Genomic DNA, 25,931 nt, shown 5'->3' with positions numbered 1-25,931 from the left:
ACGAATCTTGTTACTTTTTATGATAAAAATAGCAAAAAATTAGTTTCACAAAATTATCTTTTCTTAGGCAATCAAGCATCAATCAAGAAATATAATTCATTAAAGTAAAGAAAAATAGTAATTTTCTAAATATAGGACAGATTACTCTCCGATAGGGGTTCGAACGGTAACTTCGTTTTAATTTCAGTAATAGATCACACATAATGTATAGAGGTCGTTCCAAATTTCAACGTAAACTGAATTTTACGAGCACTATACCACGTCTGTATTATGCATGTTCCGTGCTTATTATTTGTTACCGGTGCCTCGTGGAACATCGTTAAACTTTATGATTTAAACGGCTAGGAAAGCTTGCAAAGTTGCTTTGCAATTTTCAGTTTATGTTAATGGTTGAGTGGAAACAGAATCATATGTGTACCTCATTTGAAAATCTATAAACACGACTTCATTTATATTTCTTAATTATTAAACTCGATCTCCGCTTCGATCAAGAGAAATTACGCGTAGCAAAAAGGGAAGGGATATTTTATTTCTTTCTGCTTTTACAATTACGTATCATTCTCTAATTAGTTGTCCAATTATTTCAAGAATTATTTCTCGACCAAAGGGTGTGACGTACGCTTTGGTCATCATCCACTCGCTCAATCACTGTCCCTAATGGTAGAACATTTCTTTTTTTTCCTCCATATTTTCAACAAATGAGTCAACAACGATCGCGTCATACTTGGAGCGATCCACAAATCACTAGACACGCGAACTTTCCTAAGAAGTCACGGATTTATATTTGCAAAAATGTCGAGGCTGCCGGTCGTAAGTTATGCGCATACGTAATGCTGAAGTTATATCTACACGATTCTTTATTCCCGCACACTGCTTTACCTATTTTACATGCCGTCTCCTATTTAATACTCACGCACGTCCATATATTACACCAGTGCGTGGTAAACACTTAGGTGCGTATGGTGGAAATAAAAATTGTTTGTTACATTGACGATAAAACGTTGTGTTATATTAAAAATGATAAAAAGTCGTCGCATCTACGATTTAATAAAAAGAAAACTCATGAAAAATCTCATAAATACTAATCCGAGCAAATAAAGTGACCTAGATGCTAGGTAATCAAGCGTTGAATAATGAGCAGCAAATACAAAGTTCCATAATTATGGATTACGTAAAGATCAGAATGGACGGTGATAGAGTTAATTTTTTATTCGAATCGGGTTTCCATGCACGACGCATTTAGAATCAGAAGATTCCATGTGGCAGGAAATCGATTCTTTTCAGCTTGCAAACGAGAACGAGAGCTTTCGCGTGTTACTTCATTTTCTTTTTTCCTCCCTCAAAAATCAAGAATTCCGTTGAGCTAGGCATTTAAAACAGGAATTATGTTTTTGTTTCCTGTTACCGCGAATCGCATTCGAAAAATGTTCAACGAGAAAACAAGGCGTCCGAGGAAGAACTTTGGGAAAAAAGAACTTTGTCCCTTTGAATTTCAAATTTTTCTTTGTTTTCCAAGTTTTATCGTGGGAAAAACCGCTTGTTCTCCTTCCGGGTCGAGTGTTTTTCGAGTGAAGTGAAAATGTCGCGCGGTGCTAATCGGTCGTATCGATTATTCCGCATAGAAATGGGGCTAGAACATTCCGCTTTCGATAACGTGACTGAATAAAAAGCGTCGAGGCTGATTTTCAACGTAAACCCGGCGGAAAATATTAATCGATGTCGTTTATTATTTAACGAGCGCCGTTTTATCGAGTCGCGGATATCGTTTATATGTATTTATTTGTTTCGCCTGCATCGATTGCTCGTCAACCTGCAAACCAGCCAGGTTGCGTGTCGAACGCGGAAATTTTTGAAACGCTTAATCTTTAATTGTTTCAATTCAAGTGCATTTTAATTAAAGCGAAATCGAAGTGTCAGAATGCACACCCCTGGTTTACCTGTTCGTTAAAAAAAAAACACGCGATAGTTAATTTTTCGGATATTGCGGTTGAAAGTAAAATTTGCAAACTCGTATACGACATTTTGTCTATTTATTTTTTAACGGTCAATTAACGACCTATAACCATGGAATTGTGCCTTCCACGGTGTCTATCCATAACCAGTTTCCAACAGCGAAAGGTTACGGTTGATGATTCAATGTGCGTTTGATAAGTTTACTGCTGCGATAGTTTCCAGCTACTTAAAGAATCATTTTTGATAATATTCGATTTTCGTCGATACTTCTCCGCATGGGTAGCAGGAGAAAGGGAAAAGAAACCGAAAGGGAGGATGACGGAAGTCCGTTTCGTTGTTGACAGACGACAATCAATTGAAGGAACTTGTGAGAAATAGGATCTGCCGAGTCGACCTCTATACCAACGATGACTCGCGTTATTCTTTGGCTATTACTCGGAACGTAACAAAAGTAAAATCAATCAAACGGTCGATGAAACGCTTCGCCCTAAAAATTGTCCTCGACCCAGCAATCAAACATCCAACGCGTGTAAATAAGAAAAATGCCCGTTGGCTCCGCTATACAATTAACGTATCTCGATTTCATTGTAAGAGTTAAGGGTTAAATTTTGACTGAGATAATCCCGAAAAGAGCGAAGGAGAAAAGAAGAAGAAGAAGAAGAAGAAGAAGAAGAGGAGGTTCTACACGTGTTTGCCCTTCCTGCGTCACACACATTTCCCCGACGGTAGTCGGTCATGTAGCGCAATCTCCAATTCGTCGTCGGTGGTATCACTCGGTGTTCCTTATTCGCGTATGTTGGTGTAAAGGTGCACACAGTGAAATTGGTCGGAGGGCGCATGTCTGACCGACGACGGCTAAGAGGGCGCGAGCAAGAGGGTGAAGCAAGGGTTAGAGGGAGACGAGAGCCCCAGTGTTAACCCCCACCTTTGCCTCTCGTGGCATCCGCCACTGCCGAGCCCTGGTCACTAGTCCGAACAGTCTACCCCTTGTCACGGCACGTACGCGTTATCTCGTTCCTTCTCTGTTCCTCACCGTTCTTCCTGTTGCGCTTCAAACCTACGGCATCCACCAACCTTTTCCATCAGCAGGGATAAACGCAACGGCTGCTGTCGAGTCGCGTGCACCTCGATCCGCGTGGATCCTTTCATTTTTTTCATCGCGAAGAAAATTTGCACATCGAGACGCGATGTTTACGTAGCTGAACGGTAGAAGCTGATCGTGGACTCGCGCCAGACTTGAAGCGTGAAAACGAGTCTGGCGTGCGAATACATGATTCATTCCGCCGATTCGAGTGACAGTAGAAGATCGTGATCGTTTATCGTTCGACAAGTGAGAGGAGAGAGAGAGAGGGGAGAATCAGCGAGGCGGTAAACGGAGAGGTAACTGGAGGCAGGTGAAATGGAGATCACCTAATGGCAGCGTCCTCCGTAAGGCGATCCTCGTGCACGCGGCACGGAATTTCACGAGAAGTTACAATCGAGCGGATTATCCGAACATCGCTGAGAAATTAAGTTACGGGGCTGGAAAGGCTGGCGATCGATGCTGCTAGTCGCTCGAGAGGAGAGTGCCTCAACGAGCAGCGAGTGAGACAGTGGCGAATGGATAGAAAGCGAGGTAAAAAAAAAAAATCTTTCGCGAAAGGTGTTTGACGATCTCACGTGCGTCGAGGTTCGTGGAGGTCGTCGACGGTGTTCTGGCGAACGGCGACGTTTGACCTTCGACTATGGTTCGCGCGTCGTTGAGCAACACGCTGGTCGCCGTCGGTCCATCAACCCCCGAACACTTGGAACAAACTTCTCTTACTTCTCGTTCCACTTCTTCCGAAGCTTTTTAAAGAGAACATTAAAGAGACACTGTTCGCACTTTCGAACTAACGTCGTTGCGAGAACGTAGGCGTTTTAATCGTCTTCGAAATTGAGTGTTGGCGGTATTAGGACTTATAGAGATCCAAGGATGATCCAATTAACTTAGCTGAGTCTGATTCGTTTGAATTATATCATCGAAGCTTCGGAGAGAGCAGGTTATAACGAGGCGATCCACGTGTTCGATGTCCATCCCCGTATGAGAGATTAATCCGCACTCCTATCTGCTCCATTCTACGGGTTTATCAGCCTACGAATATTGGTCGTCGAAGGGAATACGTCGCGATTAACACGCTCGATGATTTAAGGTGGAGGATTGGAGGGAAACGAACCGTGTTACATCCTGCCAATTTCTACGAGACGTTTCAAGACGGAGATGACTGCTCGTCTTTAAAGGATTTTCAATATTCAAAAGTATTTTCCATCAAAATATTCAAAGAACTCAGAACTATCTAGAGTGAAAAAAGAAAAAATTAAAAGAAAGTGGTCCTTTGTTCTATGTTTCTATACACGAGTCACGAGGAAGTAGGATGGGATTACAGCCTTAAAGCGAAAAGGGACATCCTTGAATAAAGTTCACCTTTTCTTGCGTCGAGGGTGGTGCGTTTAATTTGAGATAGTGTGATCATTGAACGCGGTGATGAGAAAATTCCGTCGCATAGGGAAAGGAGCTTAAATTGCAAACGCTGCTGGATCGAGGACATAGTTTCCACGTGGCGTCGGATGCGTCCCGGATCGGAATGTAATTTTAGCGAATAGATGATCGCCTCGGTTCTACAGGGATTACACAAGGCCTTGTCTCGAACGCTATTGTGGGATCAATGTTATAGTGATCTTGAGTAATCTCGTATGTTCGAAACAATGTAAAACAACGACGAAGGTAATTAAAAGGGACTAAAGAACAGAGGACCTCATCCTCGCGAGCAACTAACAGTGACTTTATTGAAAAACTATCGTTCCTTGTAACGGTTGAACAGTGTTTCCAAGTATTCAAGTAATCTTCCAGTATTAGACAATCAACGACATGTCCAGTATTTAACAATCATTGACAGAAGCAACGACGAAGCGTGGTCAAAACCATCTGCTCGAAGCGTTGAGTAATCGTAGGAGAAAGCATGAAATAATCGTTCATCGAAGGGCAACCGGCGACCTGTCAGTTCCCGCGACGAGCTCGATTACCGAAGCAGAATAATCTGGATAAATCGAAGGTGTACAAGCTGAGAACGAACGTCGAGGTCACTTATGATGGGCTGCAGACCGGCAGCTAAGTGGAAGGTGGCGGAAGGGTGCGGTCGCGGGCAACTCGAGTCGGCTTCCTCCTCGCCGAGGTACACCGAGGTGACCAAGCCCACCAGCGAGACGACGATCGTTCAGAAACGAGAGGATCGTGGTTCGAGCAGTAGCGTTGAAACGGACGAGGAAGAGGAAGAGGAAGAGCTGGCCGGAAGGGGATCACAGCAGTGGACGTCGAGGTACGATCGGTCGTTCGGTAGAAACGAGAGGATATTCAGCAGATAGCTGCCAAGTGAGAATGCAGAGATTGCGCTCGACCTTCAAGAGGTCTCGCACCCCGACGGGAGCGGAAATGAAGTCGCAGTCTAGCCTGGAGGTACCGAAACAAGTCAGGTCAGCCTCCTTCGACGAGATCCAATTGGAGGCTAAAAGACAGGACGATATCAGAGACGCTAGATCAACCAGGACCACCTCATCCTCGTCTTCCTCTTGTTCGCCGGCGAGGTCGCAGGATTCCTCGCGAGGAAGACGAGCCTCGACGCTCAGAGTGCCGCAGTTGCAAAGCGGACAACGATCCAAGAGTTTCGACGTCTGCGAGAGAAGTTACGGCTCGTCTTCCAGTCAGCAATCTCTGGGCAGCATTCGACGCCCGGAGACGCCAACGATCCAAGTATCGGGCTGCTATCACTGTGCCTGCGTCGAAGAGTATAAGAATCTCTATTCGAGCCGAGACGAGGAGGAGCCTTCCTCGAGGGAAGACGAAGAGGTGGACGAAGACGAGGACACCTCCGACGACGAGGATTCCGAGTTGATCGACAGAAGCGAAGGTAGCCCCGAGATCAGGGTCACTTTGACCACGTTCACCGAGAAAGGCGCCGATGTCACGGACACGGTACCGGAAGTTGTGTCCCCTGTGGTGCCAGAGATCGTTCCCGAGGTCGCGGGAGAAGATACGGACACCAGTGCGGTGAGAGGTGAATTATTCCCGGAAAGACAACGCAGAAGATCGCTCGCCTCGCCGAAACTTGCTCGTCAAGAGGCGCTTACTTCTTACCCCATCGACCTACCAACGGTGGTCAGCTCGACCGAGGACGAAGAGAAACTCGAGGACGACGAAGACGACGAAGAGGTGGCTAACGTCGAAACCAACAAGTGCAAGATCGTCGTCAGAGATATATTTCTAACTGTTCCCGAGTTGAAACGGGATCGTGCCGCTTCCGTGGACTCTTGCTTTAATAACAAGAACGGAAACGGAGGAGATGCGGATACATTGGCCGTTCCTCAACAGAATATACGATCGAAGAGCGTCGATATCGTTCTGCCTACAGACGCGCAGACGAGGTACACGGCTCTACTTCCTGGCACCGAGGCTCGACCTCCAAGAGGGTGGGTACGTCTGGTGAATGGAGCAAGTCTCTTGTTCTGAATATTTTGAATTTTCTGAATGGTTGTTCGTCGCGATTCTCTATCTCGTTTCTATTCTACACTGGTCAAGAAGAATCTTTCTTGCTCCTTCTTTCATCGATGTTTGTTTTCTTTGTGTTGTCTTTTCGGTTTTTTATATTAAGTCGTACCGTATCGAATGGACCAATTTTGAAACTTAGATTCGTAATTTGATGACGATAGAAGCATCACTTGTTGCATACCAATTTGAAATTTAAATTTGAATTAGGTTTCCATGTTGCGAAATTGGTCATTTGATACGATACAATTTAATAGTTGTTGTTGTTGAGTGTTGCTCGAAAATTAATGAATAATTTTTAAGTATCGTCGGATTCGACTTGCTAAATCCAACGAGATAGAGGCTTATTATTGCACGTTTGTCTTTAGATATGATTAATTTTATGAGATCCAATGGGATGGTTTCAGTGGAAGATTCTATTTTTAGAATTTTGCTGGAACTTGCAGAGGGTGAGTGCTGAGATATAACGACGACATTTTTCCCAGATATATCTATTATAAAGGGCCTTGGAGAACGTTCTACCCTCGTCAGGAATATGTTTTTTAAAAGATACTCGAACTCCCAACGAATCGAACATCATTGTTTGCAAAGAACGTACATCGAAATATTCCACCTTGATATTTTCGTTCGACCTTAAAACTCGCTTCTTCGAATTTCAGGGGAAATACCTGGTGGAATTAAACCGAAGGATCCTTAAGCGAAACAAAGTACCGTGATCCTATATATTTCTTTTATTGGGATAACGATACATGTATATAACAATTTAAAGATAATCATTTTCCAATTTATAAAATGATCCATTTAACAAATTAATCGACCACTCGAGAAACATAGTTTCTATCTGAAATATTTCTGATGTTCGACGTTCAATGATTTCGATACGAAACGGATAGCCGCATACGATAAGCGCAGAACGGCAAGAGCCTATATGTATGTACGTCATTTCGCGTTCCCTTTTCCTGTCTCGCATTTAACCTACATACCCAACAGTTTCCGCGGACTAATTATACAGAAAGCAGATAAGAGACATGGTCGAAGCAAACTAAAATTTTTATGAAATCGTCCGAGGGCTAGTCGATGTCCGACGATGAATAGTTTTGATTAAAGTCGGAATTTCATTAAAGTCAATTTCATTTTGCCGCAGTTGCGATTACGAGGTGATACCGTGTCTTTTGTGTGCCGGGAACGGTCAGCCTTTTCTATTTCGGGCAGATTAAGACGTCAATGATTCAAGGGAGAGAGGAGTTTATTAGAATTACTAACTTCTGTTCCCTTTCTTGCCCCAAGAATAACACGAGAAGTTCAATTTCTGTCTGGACATTGTTTTTTGAAGTTATTTCCAAAATCATTTATTACAAGCCTTTTGAGTTTATACGAATTTTCAGACAAAAATTGTATTTCTCTTTTGAAATTTTCTTCGTCTGCGGTTTTCCTAGTCTTTCGTTCACAAGTTTATTAGAAGTCTAACTAGTTTAATTGAAACGTAGCGGCGCAGAGATACTCGAAACGTTGATCCTCTAAAACTGAAGTTCCTCTTCGCCGATACATACTAAGAAGTCGGATAACGAGATTTTTATTACCATGGTCGTTGAAGTCGGTAAATGGAAAGGAGTACAATTTTTCCAAAGTAAAGTAGTCGCTTCTTCTTCTTCTTCTTTTAGCTGTCTTCTGTACGCGTTACGCAATTCATCTTGCAACGAGAATATTAACTAAACCTCCTGTTTCAATTAGAACGGTAAATATCGTTCGGTTCTGATCTTTTGAAAGTTTAGAAAAATGTTCAGTCAGATAAATATAATTCTTCGTAATGAAAGGATTAAACTATTTGCTCGTTCAATCTTCGAGCAGTAGAAATAAAAATTTCACCGGTGAAAAATCGTCCGCTTGTTAGGGGTGACCGATTGATCGTGAAGGAACGAAATAGGCAAGCGGCAATTGAAACCCGTCGAACGTGAAAATTTTCATCGGCTGAGAGAAAATGCAGTCGCAGTTTCACGGCCTCGATTGAGCTATTTCTGTTCAGCTTCTCGGATAACGAACGATCTCGCAATCGAATTACGAACGTCAGGAATTAACGGAGAATGCGATACGAGCGCGTTTCATTCCGTTCGTCGTGACTTGAAAATGGTATTTTCTAGGGATAGAAAAAAAAAAAAGAAGAAGTACGTCCTTGTAATTGGAGACTGTCGTTGATGACTTTATCGTTTAATCGATACATCTGATTTACTTTTTTTTACACCTACAAGAGATCCAACGATAAGTTATTGGAATATCGTAAGAACAATTGTTCTACTTTTCCCTGTGAATTTATAAATGCATTCGGACTGATTCACGAAGGAGTAATGGAAACTCGTTAAATCGGTTTAGCTATCGTGATTCCAATTAGCATGCACGTTAATCGAATTCGCAAAGAGTATGGCCGTTCAATTCTGTGAAAGAGTTAATCGAACAACTGTAATTAACAATGAAATTCTACTTTAAAATCAATACATTCTAATATTATTTTAACATTTCAATTTGCTAAAATGTAAAATATTATTGAAAGTTTTATTTTTCGTCCGACGACGACGACGAAAGTGGCGAGAAACTTGAATGAACTTCTCGTTATTAAGGATTCGATCAGGGGTTCAATTCGACGACAGATTTGATAAATAGAAGAAATTCCGATAACAGGGTAGATGGTCGTTTGAATATTGAGTGGTCTCGAAAGGGCCGTAGACCGACGGACCAAATACGGTCCAATTGGTAAATGAAATTTTCAAACTCGGCATTATGGTCTCGTATTCTCGAGAGGACGCTCGTGAATCTTTAATGATCGCAGACCGTTCATTATTAAGGAACTAATTCTACATAGCGCGTACCATGTCAGTCGAGTCTCGTTATTATTTAAAATTTATCCGTCGGTATAAGCGCACGTGCTTTTTTCCTTTCACCTCTATCTTATTCTGTCTTTCAAACGATTCATTATTGAACAGCACAAAAGATATCGATCGATTGGCTAAGCAAACTGGCACAAATTGAAATTAATCCTTTCAATGTGACAGCGAGATAACAGGCTATTGTGTACTCGGCTACGATAATTATATAGGCACGCTATTATTTTGTAATTATTGCAATTTGCAAATATTACCACGATTAGTAAATTTTCATTTTGGCTTTTAATTATCTATACGTAACAGATACGTCTGTTCTCTATCCCGCGATTGGCCCAGATATTCGGTAATTTTCGCGAACTAATTATGCGGAAACCAGGGTAGAATGTAACTGGGTAGAATGAATAAAATTTTTATATAATCCTCCAAAGGGACACGAGGTTCTGACGAGTGACTGTTGTCATTAAAGTTGCACGCTGTACCGCCCATTATACTCCGACTGCTTTTTTGAAATTTAAAATATCCTTGAATTTTTCACCAGACTCCGTTCCCGCGAGAATTCCCACAGGATAATATTAACTCTTTCTTTACTCACCACATCGTTGGATGCAGGCGAAAATGACTTTCGGTTAATCTCGATGCTCCAACACTATGACTTAAAAAACATTTACCAGCCGAAAGTCAACAATTCAAATTGCGGTATAGTTTTTCATAATTTTTAACTCTTTGAGAGTAATCTTTATAAAATTATTAATATCGATAACAGTTAACACGTGAAACTGCTTAAAAATATTTTATTTTACATATTTTATGCTGCATGTGTATAATAAATGAAACGAATGATGAAGGCGCTTAAATGTATCGATGTTAGCTAACAATTACTATTGAATCGTTTATACAGCTTCTTAATTCCTCTTAGAATTGATATTATCCCCGTTGAGATTACGTTTTCTATTTTGTGAACGATCAAATTAGAAGGCAAACAAGTTCGGAAGATACTCGCTTCTGTGTCCCAGTGACGTGCATTGTTCCCGTCTTAATGGAATTTCTGTAGAGGAATTAACGTCAACTGCAACAAGCACAGGCCGGATATCGAAGTGTCAGCCTGTAATCGAGTGTCTTGTGGTTTCAGAGGGAGAGAAGAGGGTGGAACGAGTGGCGGCCACCGTGAACCCCGATCAACTCCCGATTGGGGTCCTGGTGCACTAAATGGGGAACATCTTTGGGTACCAACCTCGGCTTCTGGTGATTTTTGTTACGTCAACGACTGCTCGGTAAGTTTTTTTTTTTCTTTTATCTTTCGATTATATTCAATAACAATTTTATAAATTTATAAATTTTTAGTTTGTAAGCAAGCAAATAAGAAAACATCCCTGCACGTTATAATGGAAAATGTTAAATCGAACAGTCACATTTGAAATTACTTTTCGATTTCAAAGGAACCTCCATTATCTGTATTTTTCAATTTCTTATCATCTTCCAACGGGGTGGTTATTGAAATCAACGTTCGACTCTCCTTTTATTCGTCGAAACTCTCGAACATTTTCCTTCTTCAAAAGAGCATTATATCTTAATCGATGAAGAAAAGCAATGAAAGGAAAGCATTAAAAACAGAACGGATGAAGTTTGATAATAACAGAGAACACGGTATCAGGCGATCCATCATATCGGCCCATTTATACGAGCACAGCGAAAGGGTAGGAATATAATCTGTTGCAATTGTATCAGAAATAGAATTTCACGAGACACGTTAAATCATCTCCGTTGGATTGATCAAATAATACGTTAATCGTTTTCACGTTAATCCGTTAAATAATCATCGGTTCGGTAACGAGTAAATAATTACCTTCTACTGCCATCTAAATTCGTCGACCATTGCGGTGCCGTGCTCGTTTCGGTTCGTATTGGAAACAGCAGCATCCACGTTAATTGTTTCTCTGTTTCGCGTTTTGTCGAACGTATCGTGAAGAACGATTAAGTTCGATAGGAACGAAATAAAAATTGAGGGGAAACGAGTAACAGAAAATGTTTGGTTGAGTCTCTTTCACATTCTTCCAGCACGTTCGAAACGACATCCCATTTTCGCCAATTTGTTCGCAGCTGCCTGGAAACACGGTCGCGAGAAGGTGTTAAAACGGTTTTTAATTACTTTTGCGACATTCTATTTTTAGCGGTCTACCAGAGAACGTCGGATACTCTATAAGACTTTATTTTCGTGACCATCTTTCCATTTCGATTGCTTCGCGTTTGGTGAATTTTTAATTACTCTTTAATTCAGAACCAGATGTTAACTGTTGTTAATTATGTAGGTATGCTTCCTGTTTTCTTCGTATCCTTCGTTTATTTCTGTTAATTATCATTCTGTCAGCTCCTCGTTTTCACTGTAAATGAAAACTGAAAGGATTTTGAAATTTTCAGATTTTCAGACAACTATTTTTTACCTTACGGAGAGAGGGTGTCTGATTCAGTTTAGTAGGATGATAAACGAACTCGAAGAATACCTTATGCATTATTCAGTGAAGCTTCTTGTTTGCTACAGAAAAGATGTTAGAATGTTTTTCAGATAAAATTATCACCTTAGAAGATATTTTAACTTTCAACCTTGCAATGTTGCATGATATTTAGTGTTGAAATTAAAATCCGCCCCTTGATAAATATTTCTCTCTCTCTCTCTCTCTCTCTCTCTCTCTCTCTCTCTTATATTCTATATAGATGATTCAACAATAATAAAAGCAAAGAAAAACTATAATTAATCATAAATATCAATTACGTTGTTTCATCCCTCGAATTTTTCGAGTCTCTCTTTTATTGTCTGCACGGCGTTGTAAAAAAAGAATGAATAGCTAGTTAAAGAATGTACCAACGTAGCGAGCTACCAATAATCGTAAAAAAAAACGAGGGAAATAAAAGCGTGAAAGAAAATGGTCGGTAAGTACGGATCCGTGAAGCGTGTTTCTCAAAGGTACGACCGTTCGAAGAGCGAATAAAAACGCAACGTCTCTCGGCATGAAAAATGGTGTCTATGAAAGTAGCGATGAATAGCTGAACGAAGAAGAAGGAGACTTCTATAACTCTGCCAGTCTGAAAATACTTTTTCGCGGCACGTCGCCCGACAACGTGCATCTTTTATTATCAGTCGGATCCGCGATATTTTTGAGCAACAGTTCACCAGGGAATACGTTTCGTCCCATGCATCGTTCGTCTTCTTAAAATGGCTATTTTGAAAAATTGTAAATGGCTGATAGAATTTTCGAAAGCCGATGAAAAATTGACTCGACTTGAAACAGCGGTGAGAATTATGCTTTCACGAGAGCCACGTTTATTTCGTTATACGGTTTCTTGCCTCTTTTACGAGCATCCTTATCGCTGTAAGGTGGATCATTCGTTTTGTCATCTTATGGTTCGTCATAGAATTATTTTTTCCTTTAGATCCATTACATTTCAAAAGAATGGAATATTTCTTTGATACATTCGGTATTGATTCATGGTGGTTCGAAGGTTACGGATGAAATATAGAGAATTTGGTCGTAAGGGAAACCAGAGGGTATCATAAATAAATTGCAAATTAGTTTTCATAAACAACGTGTTCAGTATTGATTTTGTAATAGTTCAAAGGTTACGAGTGCAAAGTAAAAAAATTCGGTCGTAAAAATGTCATGAACGTATTAGAAATAAATTGCAACTTGAAATTTTCAGCTACATTTTACTTTTAATCACGCTATAAAGGAAAATTGCTTAGGTTTTATAGTAGAAGATTAATTAACGCTCGATAATTAAGTCGTTTGCGTCTGAAATATCTAATCCAGGATCTAGAAGAAACGTTATGTGCATAGGCGGATATCTAATTAGAAAAATTCCAAGCGATCGTTCCCAGAAGATCGCTTTATTAACTCACTTTTTTCCTTTTGAACGAAAGTTGGATCTGTTCAATTAGGAATGATGCGTTTTCCCAAGCGAATCATTTTTAATGAACATTCAACTATGAAATAATTACGACTGTGTTACGTAAACACAATCAATGTTAAAAACAATAAAAACACAATTTGTAACTCAAGAAATTTTATTCGCCCAATGTTTTTGCTTAATTGGAGTTGTTTTAAAGTTTTTCGACTCGTCTTCAACGAAACGCAGTAACTCATTAATATAATGCGATTCATTGATTTTACACGGTATACCGGCCCAATTATAGTGTATTAATTGATTTCTCAGAATATACACGCCATATCTATTTTTACGTCCATACTGTGAACAAAAATAAACATTCAACCCTTAAGTGGTCGTATATAGAATTGCAAACACGTTGTTTTAGAAGTTTCTTTGAAACTTGTGAAAATATTTTTATGGAAATTGGAGACTTAATTGTTTTTCGAAGAATATTCATCAGTAGGTAATAAAATTTGTATGCTTTCCTTGTAAATCGTGCAATCAGAACAAACCTTTTGATGTTTCTCTCTTTCAATATATTTCCCTTATAACTAATCACTTTCTTTACTCGCTCGCGTTTATTTCACGTTTCGCGATAAACGCGTTCGTTTAACTTCGAAATCACAGGGAATCTGGACTGCAGCACCATAACGTAACCGGTAAAGTTACAGGCGGCGATATAACTTCCGTATGTATATGTGTGCGTGTGTGTTAATAACGGAAATTGGCAATCTACGGAAACACTTTGTCCGGGTATAAAAAGAAAATTATCGGGCATGCCTCGATTACAGGCTATTACGATGAAGCTGAGTAACGTGCAGAGTGCAGGGTAGGGGGTGGTAATTTTCCCTGTGGCAGCGTGTCCAGCACGGTAAATATTTTTGCAGCTAGTTTGCATGATACTAAATTAGAAATTGCATCAAAGCTTGCCTCTGGCCACCAGTAATTTTACGTGTTACCTGCATCGTGTTCGACATGATTTTCGAGATATTGACGAGAAATAACAGCAACGTGTTCGTTTCGCGAAAATTCTCCGTTTTTTATTCTTTTTTTTATTTTTTATTTTTTTATTTTTTTTCTTGTACCAGTTCGACGTGCACGAAGGGATGAAAAATTGTTGAGGTCAGCTAAAACAGGAACGTTAATACATTTTACCTAGATTAAACTATTTTTACGCGAACCTTACGTGTCAGTTGTTAATTTAAAGTCGATTTATTTTTTCAATTTGAAAATTGGTAATGTTTGTTGTAAACAGAATTTTTAATTACAGAGGATCTATTGATTTCGTGAAGCGGCAAGTGGAAAATATGTAAAAAACAACGCGTTTAAGGGTTAAATCTCAATTTGCATAAAACGCGAACGTCCCGAGGGTCCAATTTCATCGCAATTCCGCGAAATTAAATTTGTGTCGATTTTCATGTGGTGGAAGATGTTCCTCCGCTATGAAATGATTCGAAATCGAAGCATATCCCGTGACATTTCAACCGAGAAATAGTTGAATATTCGCTCGATGAAATTCCCTGCAACGAGATTCTCGAATATTAAATACGCAAGGTTTCATTTCCTTCCTTCTTTTTTTGTTCTACATCCTTCAAATATACAAGTTTGCGATATCGCTCGTTTCTCTTATTTCCCTGCCCCGTTTACGTTTTCACTCTTCTCTCGGCAATTTTATAAACTTCCGTCAGCACTCGTAAAGGCAAATGTTATTGCCTTCCTTCGTGTCTTTCATTACCTTCTCTTTCGACCAAATACGAATTGCTTTTATAAGAGTCCGCTACCATAAAATTAAACCTTACTGCAGTTTCTTCTGCGCTCTCGGCGATGATTTAATGTTCGTTGACGAAATAGATGCGATATCTCAGCGAGACAATAAAATAGAACTGTTTTTTTCAAACAAACTTTTAACGAACAAGCTTTTCCCTTTTTTCAAAATACGATCTATGTATTGTTTCAAATTTTTCACGAGCTTGTTCTTTCAACCAGTTCATTATATACGAATGTATCGATGCTTTTTTTTTAGTCGCTGGAGAACAGTCATGCAATAACAATATGTTTTTTAATTTTCAAGTTTCTCTGTTGAATTTTATTTCACTGGCAGCAATACGGATATTGATACAACATGTTTGTTTTTCCTTTAACGAGATTTGGTTGCAAGCAATCCCTACTCAATTTATACGATGGTGCATTCTGATATTGAAGGTTCAACACGTGCCGTTTAACTCGATCACTAAATATACTTCGCATTGCCATTATAAGTAGCAAAATATAACATTAGAATATTTATATATTTTATGAAATATCATTTAACGTGCATGAATCGAAGTAGATTAACTTTCGTTGAACACCGTAAGCCATCGATGACCCACATTTTGGAATAACCATACCTAGTATCCTGAAAAGTAATATGGATTATTGAGGATATCGAGAATAATGTAAGTAATAATTAACACATTGAGTAGTAATCGAATGGAACGAATGTAGCTTTGAATGAAATATCGAAATATGAAGTTTTGTAAAACCGAATTCGAAAAATTGCAGCAGTTGCATCGTTTCGAACGAAGATTTTCTCTCTTCCGTCGTATTGGTTCAGAAAACACAGCGAATCTAATCACGCAGATAGCACAACACTAGTCGAGAGCTTCTAGTCGCTCTCAAAGGGAAACTCTGACGTAGAAAAATTCTCGGACTGAACGTTGAAAAATATTGAAAAAAAAAAACAAGATCAATCGCATCGGTTTCGCGAATGTTTCCGTCGATCGTGTCAGCTCGATGAAAAAACTTAATTCAATTAAACGTTTATGGGAACGTATCGTTGCAGGAAATGAAAAAAATTGAAAGCATGAACTAGTTACATCGGTTCGACATGAAAGAATTTTCTAAAATTTGTAGAAAGCTACAATATTCAACGCCATTGAACTAGATCTCTCTATTTCAAAAGTATCCTGACAGTTTCGTTTTATAGACAATACCATCCTTTCGCAACGAAAGGATTACCTGTTAACAGTAGAATTTCACAAAACTACTCCCACGATTTATAGATCTCTCAATCAAACGAGAAACGTCCAAACGGAAGTTTCGTTTATTAACTGCAGTATTTGGGCGGCGTACCGGAAACGGCTTCGAAATGAAAGCTCAATTCCGCTAAGATAAATAAATCTTACGGCTCGTTAACGACCCGGACGACTACCTGTTTTTAGCCGCGTCGAGAGCAATCCCATGTACCATAACGAAGATTGATTCCATCGGTAACCTCGGACTTTGATAGATCGGTAACCGTTCATCCGTTGAGTTTTCCATTTAAGTTTTCCGCTGCATCCTTTTCTTTTCTCGCGACCGTTGCTCGAAGAAGTTCGATCCTCCGCTCCGGAAGCCGCTGGTCGACGCTATTACGATGATTGATCGACGCGACGTAGCGTCGCGCATTTCTGTCGCGATAGGTAAATTTGCAAAGTAATACTCATTTGGTTTCCTTGAAAATTCACTTGAAAAATTGCACTCTTATTCATCCTCCAGTTAATCCTCTGCTATGCAAATGTGCTTTGGAAACCGCGATTCCAATCTTGTTAATCGTGTTTCAAACAATTTAAAAACTTCATCGGTTTTCATTTTTAACGGGGGATGATCAAAGGGGGCGAACGATCAGGCGAGGTTGAAAAAAACTAGTACCCTGCCGTGGCGATGGCTGTATCAACCGTGCAGCAAGTTGCGCTGTAAAATTGTGACGATTTCAGTGGAAACGCGGTCGAGTAGAGAGCTAGAGCGGCTTGTAGAGGGTCAAGGCTGGTCGACAGACCCTCGTCGAACCTCTTCTTCATCGTTTCTGCTGCTCTTCAAAAAAGCTTTTCCCTTACGATATTGCTCATCCGTCGCAGTTAATATTGTCCTATATGTATCACTCGAAACGTCGGTTTATTCTCTGTGCAACTACGATTCAGTTAACAACATTTTCATTTCCTTAGTTTGAAATAATTAACCTAGAGCCGAGTGGATAACGTTGTCGGGTGAGAAATTGAAACCTTCGCATAAATATTTGTTTTTGTTTTCACAAGTCGACCTTGTACAGCGGGCTTATTTAAACGTTAATCTCCTGTTGGCTACATTATTTCACACCGCTACGTGCACAGCTGTTCGATAAATAAATAATGACAGGTGGAGGTTGGCAAAGAGACGAAGAACGATACAAGTGTTCGTACGATTGAATAAATTTAGACACGGTGCGTGTATTTGCCGGCATCGTTCCCGTTCCTAAATTTATCTTAACGTTAAATACATAATGCATAATGCAACGCGGAGCTGTTCCTTTGTTGCTAGATATGCAATAAACCAGGGCTATCGGGAAAGTTTGCACCATTAAAATCCAATAATCGCGTAACCCGTATGTAATCGGGGAACTTAAACGAGCCGAAGGTTTACAGGGTGCATTATCGCAAAAATGACGACCAAGAAATATCGCTGAGAGACTTAAAACGAAGCGTTTTTGCTTGCTAATGAGAACCTCGTCGAGCTAATGTTCCAGTTCTTTCGCTTAAACGAACCGATGCGGCAAAGCCTCAGAAAGTTAGAAAAAGTGATTAACACGAGGATCGGGGTAGTTTCAAGGGAGATTGCATTTCTTTTTCACTTTTTTTCCCCGAGCACCGACGTAAACTTTGAAAGATACACCATGAGTTTTTCTTGCGAAACGTTGCAAGCATACACACAGTTTGTTCTTCGTTAAAGATTTTCTCTTTTTCAAATCAGAAAATATACGAATTTTCAGAAACACGGAGCCCGGATGAAATGTGCGGCATGTCGCGTGGTGGCTCACACGGTGTGCGCGACGAGTTTAAATTTCGCGTGTAAATCGAGCTTCCGGGACGTGGGCGTCCGGCAGTATCGCGAGCAACCGAACACTCAACACCACTGGGTCCATCGTCGTTCGCAAAAAGGGAAATGCGGGAACTGTGGCAAGTCTTTCCAATCGAAGCTGAGCTTCACCTCGAAGGAGATTGTCGCGGTGAATTGCAGTTGGTGCAAACGTGCCTACCACAACAAGGAAGCGTGCTTCAACGTGCAGAAAATCGGTGAAAATTGTGAACTTGGTGTCCATTCTTCCATCATCGTTCCACCCTCTTGGATCGTCAAGTTGCCCAGGAAAGGTAGTTTCAAGAGCAGCCTCAGGAAATCGCCGAGGAAAAAGAAATCTGGCGGTGGAGGAAGCACCGGATCCAGAAAGAAATCGAAGGAAAAAGATAAAGAGAAGGATCAGGATCAAGGGAAATTGTGGGTGGTCAAACCTATACCTACGGCATCCGTGAAACCGGTGCTGGTTTTCATTAACCCGAAATCTGGAGGAAATCAGGGTGCCAAATTGTTGCAGAAATTCCAGTGGCTGTTGAATCCTAGACAGGTGTTCGATCTGACGCAGGGTGGACCCAAAATGGGGTGAGTTTTGTTATCTCCTCTATTCATAGATTTGTTTAGAATCATTTTTACCTTCGTCACTGTAGACTCGATGCTCGGTGTAAAAAATTTGCTTTCATTGCAAGAAAATGATTATTCATTACTTGGGTCCATATGGATCCAAGTATCGTCGTTCGAGTGTTCAAAAACATCGCGAGCGGCACCTTTAAATTTAACACTCCGGGTTTGGGTAAGGAATTAGGTTAATTGAATGGAAATCGAGATGAAAATGAATTGGTCGAATGGATTAGACGAAAAGGATGGCAGGATATTGGAAAATATGATAAATGAACAAGAGGTTTAATCAAAGTTCCACGAGTCTGGCTCGTAGCCAGGGAATAGCTGAATAAGGACGAACGTTTTCGAACAAAGGTTGTCGCTATGGTATTATCGAAACTTTCTCGAGAAGTTTAGGAGAAAGTTGGTGCATTTCACTTCACTGCATTCACAACGTCGTAAACAACCCTCATTCAGTCCAACTATGATTGCGTACAAACACTAAAAGTCCTTTACACCCGTTTCCCAATTAATGTCCTCATATATATTTCTGCAGTGAACCAGTTAATTAGCTTCCCTCTTTAGAAAGCTCATAATTTTCGTAATTTCCTAAGAATATAATCTTAACACGTTCTGTGCACAAATCTAATATTTTACAAACTTTTATTTCGCTTTCCTCAATTTTCTAGGCTAGAATTGTTCAAAAAAGTTCCTAATCTACGAGTTCTCGCGTGTGGTGGTGACGGTACAGTTGGTTGGGTGCTATCGATCCTAGATCAGATCGGTGCATCTCCTCCACCGGCCGTCGGGGTACTCCCTCTTGGAACCGGAAACGATCTGGCAAGGGCGTTAGGTTGGGGCGGTGGTTACACGGACGAGCCAATCGGGAAAATCTTAACTAACATCGGTGAGAGTGACACCACGTTGTTGGATAGGTGGGAACTGATAGTCGAAAGAAATCCGGATGCCCAGGGCGACGACGATAACGGCAAGGGCAAAGAGAATCTACCTCTGAACGTCGTTAATAATTACTATTCCCTTGGAGTAGATGCTCACATCGCTCTTGAGTTTCACGAGGCTCGAGGTTAGTAATTGTCCTCAAGTAGCTTACCTGTAATGCGTGCAAGAAGAAATAAAGCAATAGCTTAAAAGTGATTCAAATGTAATCGCAGAGGCGCATCCAGAAAAGTTCAACTCGCGATTACGAAACAAGATGTTCTACGGTCAGATGGGTGGCAAGGATCTGGTCTTGCGGAAATGGAAGGACCTCTCGGAATTCGTCACGTTGGAATGCGATGGCCAGGATGTGACGCCAAAATTGAAGGAACATCGCGTCCATGCCATTGTATTTCTGAACATCGCCTCGTACGGTGGCGGGACACATCCTTGGGGCGCTGCTAGTGGAACCAAGGAACCATCGACCGAGGATGGGATAATAGAGGTCGTTGGTTTGACGACGTACCAACTTCCGCTTCTTCAAGCAGGGGGTCATGGTACCTGTATTGCTCAATGTAGCACAGCTAAACTGGTTACTACGAAAACCATTCCAATGCAGGTAATTAAATCTTGAAAGAAAAAAAAAGAATCATTAGCATTTTGGAACGCGAAGATCAGAATTAAAATTAGAAAAATTTCTAAATATTAACCATGGAGAAATTATTTTTGTTTCAGGTTGACGGAGAGGCTTGCCGATTGTTGCCATCTATTATAAATATGAAATTATTAAACAAAGCAACGATGCTGGCAAAAAGGAGGAACGCTAGCAAGCCGCCGCAGGACGTGAAACTGGATAGATTAAACTTGCCTGTAATGAAAATAAAAATGTCAGATTACGAGAAGTATCATCACGATAAAGACATGTTGAAGAACGCCGCGTCGACGTGGATCGCTGATCCACTCGATCTCGATGCCACCACGGACCTCGAATCCTTGAGGACGATCCTGGCGAAAGATCATAATATGGACACTTGTTGCTTCCTTGACTGTAAGTATTTCGTCGCTCTTCAGTTGGAAAACTTATATACGAGGTCACTCCAGAAAGTAAGTTCCGTTAAGCAATTAAACAAAAGGAAACCATTATTAGAAAAACACTTTTATTGCATAATGAAGTACAATGCTTAGATTATCTTTCAACATAGTTGCCACCATTGTTGAAGCATGGATTGCCCTCGTACAATTTTCTGTAAAATTTATGGCCTTAATAATACATGTGCTATCTAATGGTATAAGGGTTGTGGCGATTCTTCCTCAATCCTTTGGATTAGGAATTAAATCTCTTTTCCAGCGTGTACCGCGGAACGGTTCTTCAGGATCGACAGGGCTCAAGAACAGTTGCATTACGTGACCGATGTTGCTGTCGAGGTAGTCTACGTTCTCGAAGAGACTGCGAACAATCAGTCAACCGAACCTGAGGGAAAGGTATCTGCCAGCCAGGAACCTGAAACTGCTCATCCCTCTCCGAGGTATTCTTTACACTCTGAATTATCAAATTTTGTTTGTATGTAGTTTCATTGTAAGTCTACAACCTGAATCCTTTCAAACTCCTTAACCATACGTTCTTAAATAAAGAAGAGTTAATTTTAACATGTAGTCTGTAAAAACTCATCCGTTTGTTTGAAATTGCGATTAACCATATCTGTTTTTAAATAACAAATGCAACAGTTACAAAATTATGACTGGTAATTGTATGCAGGCGATAAGAACACCTTGATCCAACGTTCTTCATATCCTCAGCTCACACATTCGTCTGTGTGTCCATGATAACGTAATGGTAATGGAATCGTATCATTAGATTAATAGAAAGAACGTGTAATATAGCGAAGAACGGCCAAAATCAAATGCAGCCATGACACAAGAGCAGCCTAAAAGCGAATCGAAGGCGCAACCATCACCGGTACCAGAGAGCGAAACGGCTGAGAAACCGGCTGAGGATACGAAGACGCAAGCCGAGACTCAAGACACCGCCAAGTGTCAGGGATCAATGAAGAAAAACATGGCACGCGACGAACCGCAGAACACGAAGAAAGAGGAAAAGGCTAACGAAGGAAAAGTATCGAGGGACTCTGTAAAGGAAAGCGGTTCCTCCAAATCGATCTCTGTGACGACTGTCGCTCAGTCGCAACATCAGGCACCACCAACATTCATTAGGTGAGCTGTATACATGTTTTCAAAATTAGTTCTCAAGTACTCCGTGTAATCAGGGATCTTGTTCGAAAAACTAAAGGTACAAATTGTAAGGATCATTACGATCATTATTGGTTAACTCGTAGTGAATGTTATATAAATAAAAAAGACAACTGTTTTCAGTGCAAGATGCGAATGAATGAACGTTTATTTGTTTCAGTCCACGAGATAGACTTTTCGGTTTGAGTTCTGAGGTCCACACCTTTAACACGAGATTACTGGAGAAAACCAGCGACGGTATTTTGAAAACTGCAAAGCTCGGCAATATCCAGGCTCTAAAGGAACTCCATGAGAGGGGATATTCCCTTATGTGCATCGACGCCACTGGACAAACTGCTCTTCACCTGGCATCGAGATATGGTCACAAGGATATTGTCAGATATCTCATCGCTTGCGCACCATCGAGCATTCTGAACATGATCGACAACGACAAGTAAGTTTTAATATAATAGAAATGAAGAAAAAAAAAGAACAAAAAAGAAATTAGTTTTCAAATCGAGATCCTCGAGTAGCTCAAATTAATTGGGTAATAATGAAAATGATTGAAATTACGATGGAATTTATCCTCGATCGAACGGACAGTTCATTATTGGCAGGTGAATGGAAATCGAATAAAAAAGAGGAGCTTGTTTTTTCATTACAGAGGTCAAACCGCTTTACACAAAGCGGCTCAATATAAACGTCGTTCCGTTTGCTGCATGCTAGTAGCCGGCGGTGCTAATTTAACTATCAAGGATCGGCAAGGTAACACACCTCGCGATCTTGCTCTGCAAGCAGAGGATCGTGAACTCGCAGCATATTTATACAGTGAGTTTAATCCTTTTGTTCTCTGAAAAACACGTTCCCGTTGAAGATTGACAAACAATATACAATAATATCCCAGACATCATTATAACACAGCTCAGCGTATTTTTCTTTTCTTTTTATTTTTTGAATATCTGCCTGTCAAAATGAAAATCCACTCTCGGTATTGTCACGCCTCTACGATCGTTAAATCGACACCGTTCGATGATGTAGGTCAAGAGCAGTTCCAGCTGACAACGGAAGAAATGGAGAATGCCCTTTGACCTACGGCCGTAATCGGTAGAGCCTGAGCCGACCCTACGTAGACCATCGATCTAGGTTCAACGATCATCATCAACGACGATCTTTCTTTTCTGCGGCGATCTAGTGTAAGTTGCACGTGATAAATTGATATTTTTTCTTCGACAGTTGAAGGTGACACCGGATACTTTTCAATTTTCCTCGTCGAGCGAATCGAGATCACTGTCAACCAACCTTGTAAATTAATATCACGCATTCTACATAGAGATAATTAATACGGTATCACACGTACTTCGTATAGAATTAGGTGTTCTCGTTCGAACCACGAGCCTGTAAACACGTATGTGTATACTGTTTCTTTTTTTTTCAATCGTATCTTGTAAATGCAACAAGGCGTTCTATCTGTCGAGCCTTGCTTTAATCGACGATGACAAGGAAAGGAGATATGTCGTTGAACAGTATCGGGAATCGGTGATAAAAACACTTTTTGCTCATCCATTGGGAGTTTAAGGGTGTGGAATTGAGAAGAAAAAACCCGTAACCGAATTAGTGAGAGACTAGGATCAAAGGTGAATGATAATCGGATATTAATCGCTGTAATCGTAAAGACTAATCTTCACGGTATTTGTTTGTATGATTTTTATTTTATATTTTTCTACGTTCCATTTCTAGCTACCACTTCGGCGAACATATACATCGTATACATATTATAATAATATATCCTTATCGATTTACAATTAGCATTGTTCTTAGTAGAGCGATTTTTACATTTTTCTTCGCAATCGGTTAAGAACGCGAAATTAGCGATAGTAGTGTTCAGAGTTGGACAGAATTTTATTAAAAGAGAAAAAGATTGCTGGGATCGTTGATTCGATCGAGTTGCGTTGTTACACCGTATTCAATACGTCTGCTCGTTATCTATCAATTGTTAGGGTAGATTTGATCGATTAGGAGGAAAAATTCTATCCGACTCTGTTCGGTATTTCAAGAGTCTTTATTCCTCTCTCCCGTGTTGAATTTTTCTCTTCGCTTGTTCTAGGGATACCTCATCGTATCGGATAACACATATCTTTTTTGTATAAGTGTCGCGTTAATATACATACGTATATATATATATACATATATTTTCTACGTATGTTAATACTGATACATATTTATTGTCCTTACGATACAAAAGTTTCCTCGCGATACTGTTTTTCTTGTCCGTGAACGTTCGTCAAACATCTTATCGCTGCTTCGATACTCGCAGTGTAAAATTTAAATTTAAACAAACGAAATCGTTGAATTATTGAAAAAAAAAGATATTATAGAACGAGTGTTCGAAGGACGTTTGTACGTTCGTTGAACAAAGTTTCGATGCCTGTCGAATGGGATCAGCGCGATGCAATTAATTGAAAAATATATTCTTAATTACTTCACAGATTTTTCAATTGTGTGATAGGTAGATAGAATCAGGGCATCAAGGAGAATCGTGCCAATCGATGGACAAGTATAAGGGAGCTTAGGTCGCGTTTTCACGGTGAGTTGAACACGTAAGTGCTAATGGAATTTTATTGCTCTCTTTTGGTATCCCATTAACCCTTTAGCCGTTAAAACGTTTCAACTGAAAATTATTCTTTGCGTACGAAACGGTTGCCGAGAATCTCTGAGACATCTAATAAATTCAATTCCAACTGTTTCGTATTCGTTGCTACCATGAAAACGTGACCTAAGATCAAAGGCGCTGTTTGCCAAATTAAGATTCATTGCTTCTCACTGATCCCTCGCAGAGCTCGTCATAAATTTTCAAGTGAAATTTCGAATCAAGCAACGATGTATACTCTCCTTCATAAGTCATGAGACATTTGTTTTAGCTTTAAACAGTCGAGACATTTATATCAAATGAATACAAAGGTTCTAAGTTAGCTTTTCCACAGTCTTTTCCTGGGTCTCCCTGGGTTCCTCCCAAAACCAAAATCTTGAAACCCCAAGACCCTGAATCGTGTCATTTGGGGAGCTTGGATCGTTTTAATATTTTTTTCTAAAACAGTAAAAGCGTCTTATGACTTATGGAGAAAGGTGCAAGTGTTAATTCGATAAAGATGAAGAATTGAAAAGGAAAAACAGATATCGAAAATAAAGGGAGGGAGAATGTGTTGATGATAGACTAAAAACAATCGGAGAGAAGGGAATTATCATAACTCGGTACCAAAATGAAAAAGGGGATCAACGTACGAACACCAATTAGCTCTTAAACGACGGTCTATCGTCTCTTATTATTATGATTATTATTATCATTGTACTATTACTTAGACTACTCTAATTTTACTGTCGTATTATATTGCATAAAGTATGTATTATACAGTGTGATTCTCTCGGAGCGCAACACAATAGCCGCCCCGCACAATGAAACCATGCTGTGTTTGCGGGCAAAAAGACCCAGGGGCCATATCGCCGGACCCAAAACTGCTTTGTGTGTGTTTATGGCTGAGACGAAGACAAGAAACGGAGCAGCAGGGGTTCCATTGTGCGGCACGGCTTTTGTGTTGCGTTGCGAGAGAATCACCCTGTAGTATCCTTTGAGCGTTGTTCGTCCTGCGGACAGGAAGTTCGTTCTGAGAAAATGAGAAAAAACAGAAAAAAAGAAACAACTGAGTCACGATGATATACCTGTAGAACGTCTACGAGAGAAATAAATTGTCCTCGTTGGACACGCGCGAACATAAATTATATACGAGTAATTAAACAAGCACTCGACTCGATTTTATATATTAGTGTAAATATTCCAGTGACGGTTTCGAAATTTTATTAACTCTTGGAAAGGGGATGGTGTCTTCGGTAATTAATTTTTTTTTAATTTTAATTTATTTTTTAAACGTCTCTGATTGATATTAAATTCACTGTCAGAGGCCATTTCACGACAAATCGATCATTATTATATTTGTCTGCAATTTTTTTTCCAGATTAAAGTATTT

At 40.1% G+C, this 25,931-nt stretch overlaps 1 protein-coding gene across 12 annotated transcripts in view; it reads left to right on the top strand.

Moving 5' to 3' along the window:
* Positions 1 to 25,931, top strand: part of LOC114879956 (eye-specific diacylglycerol kinase) — a 40,923-nt gene that overhangs the window by 8,740 nt on the left and 6,252 nt on the right. For 5 of the 12 annotated variants that reach the window (XM_029195460.2, XM_046285493.1, XM_046285491.1 and 2 more), the window contains exons 4-13: positions 10,517 to 10,658; positions 18,071 to 18,735; positions 19,440 to 19,834; positions 19,923 to 20,305; positions 20,422 to 20,734; positions 21,035 to 21,212; positions 21,568 to 21,897; positions 22,094 to 22,366; positions 22,577 to 22,740; positions 22,951 to 24,994. In XM_029195460.2, coding sequence (XP_029051293.2) covers positions 10,517 to 10,658; positions 18,071 to 18,735; positions 19,440 to 19,834; positions 19,923 to 20,305; positions 20,422 to 20,734; positions 21,035 to 21,212; positions 21,568 to 21,897; positions 22,094 to 22,366; positions 22,577 to 22,740; positions 22,951 to 23,000 — 2,893 coding nt within the window. In that variant the 3' untranslated portion in view covers positions 23,001 to 24,994. Of the gene's footprint in view, positions 1 to 2,297; positions 6,436 to 10,516; positions 10,659 to 18,070; positions 18,736 to 19,439; positions 19,835 to 19,922; positions 20,306 to 20,421; positions 20,735 to 21,034; positions 21,213 to 21,541; positions 21,898 to 22,093; positions 22,367 to 22,576; positions 22,741 to 22,950; positions 24,995 to 25,931 lie in introns of those variants that run through there. The other 7 variants (XR_003790008.2, XR_003790010.2, XR_003790009.2 and 4 more) reach the window with 5 other exon arrangements.

This window comes from Osmia bicornis, chromosome 4 (genome assembly GCF_907164935.1).
Source record: "Osmia bicornis bicornis chromosome 4, iOsmBic2.1, whole genome shotgun sequence".
Taxonomy (NCBI): Eukaryota; Metazoa; Arthropoda; class Insecta; order Hymenoptera; family Megachilidae; genus Osmia; species Osmia bicornis.
The sequence above is the reverse complement of the archived record's forward strand: the minus strand, read 5'-3'. Positions and strand labels throughout refer to the sequence as shown.